Raw genomic sequence first — 12,027 nt, forward strand, 5'->3', positions numbered from 1 at the left:
CCGAAGTGGGGTTTCTCCGTTGTAAATCTACGCGGATTTCACTCCACCATTTGGGGATGGATTACAAAGCGTAAGTAGTTTATTTTAAAAGATGTTATTAACTTTCAACCGACTGCAGTTTTGATATTTATTAAACGTCCGGTTGAAAGAAAGAATGAACGAAATCTAGGGAGAAATAGATAGATAAATAAATCAACAAACAAATAAAAAATAGATAAATAAATGAAATAAAAGACGGAGAGAAAGAAAGGATAAATAATGAGACGAAAGTAAAAAAAACAAAACAACTCTTGATTCCGAGATTTGTCCCGGCCTCACGCAGCTTCAATCCGACGGCGTCCCGGTCCCTTCAGAAGCGCAGAGTCCTTATCGGCGGCCAGGACAGGTAGCCAGTCCGAGGGCTGATAACCGGACGCCCGTCGAGTGCCTGGGGGCTTGTAGGTCGCAGCATCCTGAGATAACCTCTTGGTGGGCGGAAGGGGCAAGGAGGGGAGGGGAGGGGAGGGGGAGGGGGGCACGTCCGTTGCAACAGGACCTGCAGTTGGCAATGTCGAAGTCTGAATTTCATTAAACAGGTTTGTCTCTCGCCGGAATATAACGTGTATCGGTTCCTCTCGGGTCGTTGGGTTTCCAGGACATATTCCCGGGTCGTGATATCGATTCCTCGGGTCGTTGACGCAGGTAGTTTGCTACACATAAGCGGGACGTGTAGGGTTATGTTGAAAGGAAGACTGTATCAAGTTAAGATGTAATCAGTGTCATGTTTTTGGTATTTTGATTAGGGTTAATGATATCTTTAAGGATTAAAGGCGATATAGGGAGTTCAGATGATTGAATTAGATTTCACGATTTAAATGTTTGGTCGAATTTCTTATTTTTTTATTCGCTGTTATCTTCACCAATACTTCAGTCATTAACCTACTTATCGAAATAGGAACAGGATGGGTTGTCTTTCACCTCATAATTTTTCAATTATTTCTTCCTCATGTTCTCTCCCTTCCCTCCCTCCCTCACTCCCCTTCCCTTATATTCCATCCCTCCTTCCCCCTTTTGTTTCTCTCCCTTCCCTCCCTCTCTCCACCTTCCCTTCACTTCCCTCCCTCCCTCTCCTTTCCCTTCTCTCCCCTCCCCCCCCTTCCCTTCTCTTGCCTCCCTCCCTCCTTTCTTTCCCTTCCCTCCCTCTCTCCCTTCCCCCTTTTCTTTCTCTCCCCTCCCTCCTTCCTTCCCCCTCTCTCCTTCACTTCTTCCCTCCCTCCCTCCCCCCTTTCCTTCTCTTCCCTCTCTCCCCCCTTTCCTTCTCTTCCCACCCTCCCTCCCTCCTTCCCTTCCCCCCTTCCCACCCTCCCTCCCTCCTTCCCTTTCCCCCTTCCCACCCTCCCTCTCCCCGTCTCTTCCCAACCTCCCCCCCTTCCCTTCTTCCTTTCCATTGGTCTTAGATAACACGGCGATGGTAACCCGAGTCCCTTCTTCCTATGTTAAATCACGCGTTGCTCCGATACTTGTGATTTGCTCCTTGATCCACCGCCGGACGTGTCTTGGGCAGGACCTTATCTTCATTTTTGTACTTTCTTGTAACCCTTTTTCATATTTTTAGGGGTGGGTGGGTGTTTTTTTTTGTGTTTTGTTGGTTTTGTTTTTCTCTGTCTCTCTTTGGATGTGTTTTTTTCATTTTTTTTCGTTTTGTTTTCTTTGATCTTCTCTTCCTGGTTCCTCTCTCTCTCTCTCTCCTCTCTGTGTTTCGATCTCTCTCTCCCTTCCGCTCTCTTTCCCTTTCATTACTTCCCCGTCATCCCCTTATCCCATTTCCTTTCACACCCTTTCCTCCTTTCCTCTCGGCTTCTCCCTTCCCACATTAATAACAGCATTTGGTTCAGTGTCCGTCTGGTCACCCTCGAGCGCCTCGGCAATTCGGGACTCCAATTTCCACCTTAAGATCTTTGGGGCGAAACCGGCGACATTTCCTTCCCTTTTAACCTCTCTACCCGGGCAATAACGGCTCTTCCCCTTTCCTCGCTTTCCCCATCATCCCCCAGTTCCCTCTCCTCCCCATCCCTACTTTCCTCCAATATATTTCCTCAGTTTCCCCTCCGCTTTACTCATACCCTCCTTTTTCCCTAGTTCTCCCCCTCCTCCTCTGTCCCCAACTTCCCTTCCTCTCCCTCCGCCTTCCTCGCCCCCTTCTCCTGCCTTCATTCCTACCTCCCCTCCCCCCTCCTTTCTCCATTCTCCTCTCCTTTCTTGCCTCTTGAGTATTGTGTCTAGGCAGCAGGTGTTCGACTGCCTCTTAAACAGTCATTTTGATTTGCTCTTCCCTCCGTTGTGCAAGGAGGTCGGAATTTCCCTTATCTACCTTTATCTTCGGATCGACCCAGTTCATGGCGGTCATGGGTGTTGGGGAGGGGCAGGAGGAGGGGGTTGGGGAGGAGAGGAGGATATAGGGGTGATCGAGAGAGGGGACGGGGGATGTGGGGTGGGGAGGGAGGCGGGCAGGGGAGGCGAGGAGCTGCAGGCACTACAGTCATGTCATTGATTGGGCGAGTCAGTGCCTTGAATGATGGCATCCGTTGTTCCAGCCGTGCGCATTCCTGTGTGTGAATGTTTTATTCCTTTAGGTGAACCATCCGTGCCAGAGAGGATTATTGGCCTTTTTTTTCTCTCCTTTTTTTTTCTTTGCGAACGTCTGTGCAGGTAAGGAGGAGGCGCGCGTGCGTGTGTGCGTTTAAAGTTGCGTCGGGGTAGTTTCCTTTCGCGTCCGGGCTTCGCTAGGCGCCGGACACTCACGAGGTTCCCATGCATTAAGGTCGTCCAGCCATTTGTTTAACTACGGCGTGACCCATCAAGATCCAGTCCCCGTGGTGGTGTCGGCGGGGCCATTAGGCGTGGGATCGACCAGGTGCTCGTATGCTTCTACCTGGGATCGCCCGAGGAGCAGCGGGGGCGGCGATACACGCGCCTCACACACGGAACAAAAGGGTCTCCTTTTATTCGTGTCGGAGGTGCGTATGTGCGCCAGACCGGATGTCCAAGTGGCTGAGGTGGTGGGTAGTTCTGGAGAAGGTTCTGCGGATACTGTTATTTGCTTTGGGGGTCTTAAAATCTACCCATGGAACGGGGAGACACTCGGTAACGATTTTTTCTCACTGTGTAACGTAAGGGTCATATTCGAAAACAGTCGGAAGTATCCATATCGGGAAGGAGGGGGCGGTCCACGAGCCAGGTGCCTGATAGTGGGAAAATGAAGCCATTTTCCACGTACACCCTCACCTATCGACGAAATCCCAATAGTGATCAATACATAGATTTTTGCTTGGCCGGATAGCCTTACCGTCCGCCCTCGCTGTACCTGTTATTACGTGGTCTCTCTGGGCTTCGCTCGCCAATAACTACGGCGATGGTATCAAGTGGAGATCAGCCCAAGGAGCACTAAGTACAACCTGCGCTGAAACAACAAAGAGGCGATGCTTGAGTTGGGATTTATGTGGGCTGATGTTTGTGATTGCGAGAGGGGCGACCCTGTCATTTGCCAGGCTGGGATTTCTTGCGCGGGCCGAATTCTTGGCGAAATTGTCGCTCCTTGGGAATACCTGGGACGGCTTCATCAGGCGTTGGTCACCTTTTGGTATTTATGGCGTAAGACAATCTCTTGACGGCAGTTTAATAGGCTCTATATTGTGGATTTTACAGCGAGTGGTTTAAGTCTGCAATTGCGCACCAAGTCGTACTTTATATTCACTTTCTTGGAGAGATCAGAAATTTTCATAGCACAACGCAACGCACAACACAGAACAGAACAGCACATCACATACACGCACGCACGCACGCATGCACGCACGCATTCACACACACACTCACTCACTCACTCACTCACTCACTCACTCACTCACTCACTCACTCACTCACACACACACACACACACACACACACACACACACACACACACACACACACACACACACACACACACACACACACTCACACTCACACTCACACTCACTCACTCACTCACTCACACACGCACGCACGCACGCACGCACGCACGCACTCACTCACACACACACACACACACACACACACACACACACACACACACACACACACACACACACACACACGCACGCACGCACGCACGCACGCACGCACACACGTACACAGGTCTGGGAAAGGCAGATATCCATGCAGCCAACAACCTCCAGGAATCAGAGGCGCCAGGAGCCAGAGCCACAAAAGCCTCGACCCCGCCGTACCCTTCGGACTTCCCCAGCACGAGGCGGCGTGCAAGCGAAGGGAAAGGGGCGTGCAATATGGATTTTCACTGAAAATTCCTGAAGTGGCCCACCCACCCTGTTATTGCAAGCGGCCACTGCACGGAACGCGCCGGTTGTTTAACACCGGAGGAATTAATATTTCACCCAAAGTATGCAATCTAAAGCCAAAATATAGTGTGGCAAGCCGTAAATACGCTGATATGTGGCCATGACGTGCGAGGAATGGAATGGTCGACCAGAATACTCCGCAAAACCAATAGTTGCTGATGGATGTCTGTCGAGGCGGCAAGCTGTCGGAGGTACTCTGTTCTGCGAAGAGATGGTGAAATCTTCTCGTTCCCCTTTCTCCCTTCCCCTCTCCCCCGACCACCTTTTTCTCTCCGCTGCCTCTCTCCCCTTTTCCCCTTTAAACCACGCACCCTTCCATCAATCTCTCTTTCCATATTCCCTCGTCCTCCACTCCGTCCCCCTGTCAAAAAGTCCCGCGCTTTTTCCCGACCCTGTCTATCGTACCTCCCCGTCTGTTTCACTCTTCAATTTTTAACTTCCCTATCCACGATGCAGGCTTGCCTTTGTATCCCGGCCATTGAGCAGAAGTTGGTACCAATTTTCTGAATGTTGTGAACTTAATTTTCTATTTATAGCACGCATGTCGTAACGAGCAAGGCGGCAAACAAGGGGTAAATAACGCTATCGATTGTTCTTGTGTTGCCAGGCAGTTCAACCTCGCCGCTTGTTGCGTGGGTGAAGGACTCCATCTTTTGCTATCGGCGACTTTAAAATCCGATAAAAAGTCTTCTTTTGTCGCTCCTTTGACAGGATATCAGAGCTTGGGAATATATTACAGATGGATAAAACTCGCCGTGTCGATCCGCTGACGCAAATCCAAGCATGTAATGATGTTACCGCACTACATCGATAGTTTCGCTTCGTCAACCACGCTAATGCGCGAGACGACACCTCAGATAGGCCTACGGTGTCGAACGATGAAATATTCAGCCCTAATGACGTGAAAGGTAAAACTAAATTATACAGCGGATTGCTACCTGGCGTGTCCGTGGTCGCATCGAGACTGGTACAGACGCAGGTGGTTGCAGACCAAGAGAAAGACTGGTCGGTTTATGCTGTAACCGGGCTATTGATGAGCACAATTAGAATATTTACAGTACAATTAACTTACTCTTTCCCCTTTGAAGGAAGGCGGTTGCGGATGGATAGGGGTGGGGGTGGGGTGGGGCGGGGAAGAGAAGAGAGAGAGAGGGGGGGGGATGGGGGTGCTGAGCCCATCTCTCATCATCTTAGCTAATTATGTTTTTATCCGTGGATTATCTAACGCAATTACTGTGCAACATGAGGACCAACCGCGGTGATTAGCCTAAGTTAATCAACGTCGACATAGCGTAATTAGGAAAGAGGGTTCACAATAAAAAAAAAAAAAAAAAAAATGTTGGTGATATTTTCCGTTTCTTTTAAGGAGTCCTCACAGAACAGCTGTATCCCTCTTTTAGTGTCGGTGGGTTCTAGCATGGGAACTGTAGTGTTTGGCCCGTCCCCCACCCCTTTGTCTGAATGTCTGTCTGTCCCTCCCCCTCTCTCTCCTTTCTCCGTTTTTCCATCCCTCCCTCTCCCGTTCTTCTTTTCTCCTTATCCCTTTTCCATTTTCCTTCCTAACCCACCCCCCCACACTCCTCCTCCTCCCTCTCCCTTTCGCCCCTCCACCTACCTCTAGCCCTTCCACTCCCCCCTCCCCTCCCTCTCCCCTCCCTCCCTCACCATTTTCCTTAGTTTAATTACTTGCTACACCATACTTTATTTACACAATGTGCTTTAGAATTAATATGAAAGTCGAGGACTCATGCCAGGCCGCAGTAATCGTCTCATAATCCAGAAGAGATCCAAAATTAATGCAAAATAAAAAAAAAAGAAAAAAGAAAAAAAAGTTCGTTTACTCCAGAAGAAGCAGGAAAGTTATATCATTAAAACTTTTAAAAGCATTAAGTTTAAAGCACAATAAAACGCTGTTAAAAGAACCAGTTTCCAATTACTTAACCTTGAATGCAAGCGATCTACGTTGAAATATTATTAATCTAATTTATTTGGCCACCTTATCAATATTACTACCTCTTTTTTGTTTTATCATTATCATGATAATTGTTAGTATCATTCATACTGTCATCATTATGATCATCATCAATATCATCATCATCATCAATAATATCATCAATATCAATATCAATATCAATATCAATACCATCATCATCACCACCACTATTACTATCACCATCACTATCACCACCACCACTACTGCCACTGTTTGTGCGTTTGCATGTGTGTTTATTGATTTATCTCTATTCATTTACCTATAAGTTGGGAGTTCCTCTATCTACACTTATGTATATATATTGAGCACATTTATAACCTGCCTGTACCACTTATCCTTTTACCACTTACCTGTCAAATAAAGGCGGATAAGTGTCCTTCATAAGTGTAGCGCTGCTGATAAAGAGTTTTAGATATGGTCGTATCGGTACAGTGCGTGCTGTGTCGGTTCTTAGGCCTATGCTTATCTGATTGTATATTGAAGGTATTATGGCGCCCACTTAGGGAATGTATTGTGGTGTTTTTTTATCACCGGGGTTATTTGAATCGCTTTATCTGTTCTATGTGGCAGCTCTCTTTCTCTATTTGATTATTTTTTCATTACTTTCTGATCAAGTGTCAGTTTAGTTATCGGTATGAGTGTCTTCTATTATCGTTTGTTCTTCTCTTCTGTTCTATTTTCGACTCTTTTCTTCTCTTCTCTTCTTTCGCTTCACTTCTCTTGTGGCCTTTCTTCTCTTCTCTTCTTTACACGAACCACTGTGAACAAAAGCGAACTGTAATGGAAAATAGACAATGCGTGGTAATATATAACAGGAATGGGTGATATACGAAGTGTTAAACACTACATCTGTAAATTAAGACTCAGCACTCGTATACGCGAATGGAGGTGAAGTCGTGTTCAAACCAAATAAAGCCGAAAAAACAATTTATTGTTGGGACATAGTGCGCATTTGACCCTATAATTATGATATTATTTGCCACGTTCATTTCTGTTTGCTAGTAAAGTAGACGTTCTGATTGCAACCGCGCATGGTTTGGGAACTAAATGTTCACGCACATTACGAGTGCTTAACGGACGATAAAACTCATTTTGGATGGGACTGGACAGTAGCTTCTATATTCCGATGAGGGATATCCCTTATTTAATGCTCTTTTCGTTGTTTACCTTCAGGAAGCCCACCGGTGATCAAGGAGCACCCGAGCAGCGTGGTGGCGCGGCGCAACGACCCCGCCACCCTCAACTGCGCCGCCTCCGGAGCCACCCGCATCCGCTGGTACCGCGACGGCGAGAAGGTGACGACGGCGGAGGAGGACCCACGCTCCCACCGCGTCCTGCTGCCGTCGGGCTCGCTCTTCTTCCTGCGCGTGGCCACCTCCAAGAGGGACAGCGACGCCGGCACCTACTGGTGCGTGGCCTCCAACAGCCACGGCGCCACGCGCTCCCACAACGCCACCCTCACCGTGGCCACGCTCGCCTACGACTTCCAGAGCCAGGCCGACCCCGTGGTGAGGGCGCGCGTCGGGGAATCTGTCGTGCTGCCGTGCCGCCCGCCCAAGGGCTCTCCGCCCCCCGAGGTCACCTGGCTCAGGGACTCCCATGAGGTCACCAACTCCAGTCGGATCTCCGTGTCTCAGGCGGGCGATCTCGTCATCAGTCAGGCCGTCGAGGAGGACTCGGCCTCCTACGTGTGTCGCGCCCGCAACGCCGCGGGCGCCCGGGAGTCCACGCCCACCAAGCTCACCATCATGAGTAAGTGCCTTCCCGTTCCCTGAGATACGTTGAATACCTGTGAGCATATCCACTTGTCCCTAAAGCCTTCGTCCTCAGCCCTAACGGAGCTCTCTCCCCCGCAGCGCCGCCCTGGTTCGAGGAGCGTCCGGCGAACGTGACCGTCGCGTCGGGCGTGGTGGTGGAGCTGGCGTGCCGCGCCCGAGGCTCGCCCACGCCCACGGTCACCTGGCGGCGTCTCGACGGCAAGATGCCGCTCGGCCGCGCTATGATCGAGGACCAACGGCTGGTGCTGGACCACGTGGCGGCTGCTGACTCCGGCGTGTATGTGTGCGAGGTGGAGAGCGAGGCGGGGATCGCCGCGGCCCGGGCCACTCTCACCGTGATCGACGCCCCCGAGTTCGCTCAGCGGCCGCAGGACGTCCAGGTGGTGGCTGGCCAGAGCGCCAGGCTCTCGTGCAAGGTCGAGGGCGACCCCAAGCCCCTCCTGCTGTGGCGCCTTCCCACCCAGGACAGGACAGCTCTGCTCGCCGCCGGCCAGAGCAGCGGCCACGCCTCCGTCGCCGACCAGGGCCAGACTCTCCTGCTCGGCGACGTCAGCACGCACGACAGCGGAGCCTACTACTGCTGGGGCGTCAGCAGCGGCGGCGGCGTCAGCGCCCGTTCGGAGGTGGTGGTCGTGGCGGCGTATCCCCCTCCTGTGATCGGCGTAGGACCCCAGGACCTCACGGTGTCCCCCGGGGGCGCTGCTACCTTCCCCTGCGAGGCCGTGAGTGAGGCCGCCTCGCCCTCCATCTCCTGGAAGTACCGCCCAGCCGCCCACCTCCCCGCCCGAGAGCTCAGCGAGGGTGGCAACGGCGGCCGAGTGTCCCTCCCGGCCAACGGCGCCCTCATCCTGAAGGACGTCCGGGCCGACGACGCCGGCATCTACAGCTGCCACATCAGCGCGGACACCGGCAGCGTGGAGCAGGCGGCGGTCCTGCGGGTGGAGGACGGCGCCCAGGACGCGGGGCCGTTCCTGCTGCCGGCGCCGCCGTCCAAGCCGCGCCTCATGGCCGTCAACCAGACCGCTGTGCACCTGAGCTGGCTGCCCAACTCCCAGATGGGCGGAGGGTCCGACCAGACGTACACGGTGGAGTTCTGGCGCCAGGGCTGGGAGGAGTGGCGTGTGGCGGACGCCCTCATCTCGCAGGAGTCGTGCGTGGTGGGCGGGCTGACGCCTGGCCACACTTACACCTTCCTAGTCCGTGCCGTCGACTCGCGAGGGGCGTCGTTCCCAAGTCCCTGGTCCGACCCGGTCACGACCCGCTCTCCCCGCGACCCGAGTCTCACGGAGGACGAGGTCCGTCACGTCCGCCGCCGCCTCTCGCGCCCCGCCGTCACGCTCACCGACGCCACAGTCACCGCCCCCGACAGCGTCCTTCTCGGCTGGGAGTTCCTCGCGCTGGCGGACGAGGCCGTCGAGGGCGTGCTCGTCTACGCCGTCAGCGACTCGGGCGCCGTGCAGGTGGCCACCGTGCTCGGCACGTCGTCGTCCTCCCACCTCCTGCACGAACTGAAGGCCAACTCCCACTACACCTTTTTCCTCGTCCCCTTCTGGCACAGCGTCGAGGGGACGCCATCCAACTCCATGTCGCTGCGGACTCCACAAGATGGTAAGTTCACTTTCCTCATATATTTACACACACGCATAGATAGACACACCAGAAAAAAAAAAACTGTAGAAAGGCGTAACACTTGTCGTATGGATCGTTAATTTCATTGTTTTCTCCTTCCCAGTACCCTTGGTGGCTCCTTCCGACGTCCGAGTGACGCTTCGCGAGGAAGGAACCGTCCTCATCAAGTGGTCAACCCTCAACCTCGAGGAAGCCCGCGGGGAGGTGGTGGGCTACCAGGTCACCCTCAGCCACAACGGAACCCACACCACCGAGACCGTGACCCACCCGTGGCTGGAGGCCGATGGTCTAATGACAGGGCGTCTGTACACCGTTCGTGTTGCTGCCCTCACGGAGGCTGGCCCGGGCCCCTTCACCGCCCCCGTGCTGATGGACGTCGGGCCCTCAGGTGCCCAGACCAGCCACCAGAATCGCAAGGACGATGGCTCCGTCATATATGCCCCGCCAGAGCCTGCGTGGCTGGTGTACCTGCTGATCCCTGTGGTGCTGCTCTTGTCTGCTGCCACTCTGGTCTACGTCAGACGTCTGCGCGGGAAGACGACGCCCCCGGCCCAGCCCCACGCGCCCGCACTGTATCAGGACCCGTCCCTCTACCCCACCCACCACTCCGTCAACATGTATGGCGAGCAGAAGCTGTGGCGACCTTCAGATAGTGACAAGGAATCCAGCTTATCCTCGACGCGGCTCCTGCGGCCCGAACAGCTCGTCAACGAGTACGCAGAGCCAAGGATACAGAGAGCCAACGAGACGGCCGAGCCCTACGCCACGACGGCTCTGCTGGCTCCTGGCACTCCGCGCCTAGCACACGGGCCGACCTGGAGGCACCGTAGCGAGGACTCGGGCGTGCAGGTGAACTGGGCCGCCATTCTCCCTCCCCCACCCGCGTGCCCTCCCCCTCACGACATGTCCGTCTCTGCAGGAGGGCGCGACCTGCCTGGTCTGCACATGGTCTACGCAGCAGCCTCCTCTCAGTACGACAATATGGGCGGGTCGGAGCAGTACGAGAGACCCTGCGACGCCACATCCGAGCATACCTACGACCTGTATGCTCAAGTAGCTCCTGCAGACTGCCGCGGGGGGTTCCTCACCTTCAACACCTTGCAGTCACGAGGATGCCGTCAAGTGCGAGCGGATTACCCTCCGTCGAGACCGCTCGATCTGCCCAACACCAACACCCATTAGTCACTGGAAGGGTGTATCGGGGCAGGGCCGGTGTGTGTGCGAGTGCGTGTATGTATAATCTTGCTATAGCGTGATGTGTCGCTGTGGCGCAAGTCAGCGGGCGATGGGAACATGTGCCTTCACCAGACCACATCACCAACCTCAGCCTATATATGAAAGAGAAACGGCTGCGCTTTCCTATACCAAAAATTAGAACTTAATGCCTCTTGAAGCCTCCAGCTGCGTCGGATAGTGACCCAAGTCTACCATAGTTACAAAGATATATGACTGATACGAAAGAACGACGGTGACAGCCTCCTACGGCCTCTGTAGAAGGTTTTAGTCCCTGAAGAAGAACAGGAGAAAGTGATCAATCTCGAGTCGATAGAATTTCGCTTCTTATCACTCTGCTTCCTAGAGCTGTCACACCTGTACGCGGACTAGATGGTTATTTTGTCCTTATATTTGTGCCAAACTTAGCATTCGGTTGCCTGTGGACAGTGCAACCGGCGAAGCGTTTTGTTATTTATGAGTCATTTGTTGTATATATGTACAGAAAAATATATATTTATTTTTATAAATAAAATATGTCACTGAAACAAATTTGTGTTAGTTTTCCCATCACATTCAAATGGTATTTTTGATTGAATATTATATTTAAATGAATACAATAGAATTGATGTATGAAAATTAAATATGCAAAGTTCTCTCGTTGTTTACAGTAATGGCATATAACAAACATTACCTACATCCCATCCAGTGATATTTCACATCTCGTGAATTAATGATGACTGCTATCATTAAAACATGAAATGATTTGGCCATTGCAACTTCATCTGCAATAAATCAGTATGAAATATAATATCAAAAGCCAAGTTCCTCTCTGAATGATATGGACCTTCATGATCTATGAGCATTGGTAATTTGATATAAACAATCACATTATTATGGCTACAAACTAAACATTGTCAGGATCATGATGATAACAGAAAAAGATGCGTAATGTTACAACACAGTTTGAGTCTGACTGTATCATTTTGACATCTTAAGAGCCATACATACACCATCGTTATCTGAAATAATAAAAACATAC

The 12,027-nt window shown here is 52.0% G+C and overlaps 1 protein-coding gene across 1 annotated transcript in view; it reads left to right on the plus strand.

The window, feature by feature from the left end:
• Nucleotides 1–11,537, plus strand: part of LOC113801252 (protein sax-3) — a 12,842-nt gene extending 1,305 nt beyond the window's left edge. The window contains exons 2-4 of the mRNA XM_070124490.1: nt 7,540–8,118; nt 8,223–9,752; nt 9,877–11,537. Coding sequence (XP_069980591.1) covers nt 7,540–8,118; nt 8,223–9,752; nt 9,877–10,955 — 3,188 coding nt within the window. The 3' untranslated portion in view covers nt 10,956–11,537. The remainder of the gene's footprint in view (nt 1–7,539; nt 8,119–8,222; nt 9,753–9,876) is intronic.
• The last annotated feature ends 490 nt before the right edge of the window (nt 11,538–12,027 follow it).

The sequence above is a fragment of the Penaeus vannamei genome, chromosome 8, assembly GCF_042767895.1.
Source record: "Penaeus vannamei isolate JL-2024 chromosome 8, ASM4276789v1, whole genome shotgun sequence".
Classification (NCBI taxonomy): domain Eukaryota; kingdom Metazoa; phylum Arthropoda; class Malacostraca; order Decapoda; family Penaeidae; genus Penaeus; species Penaeus vannamei.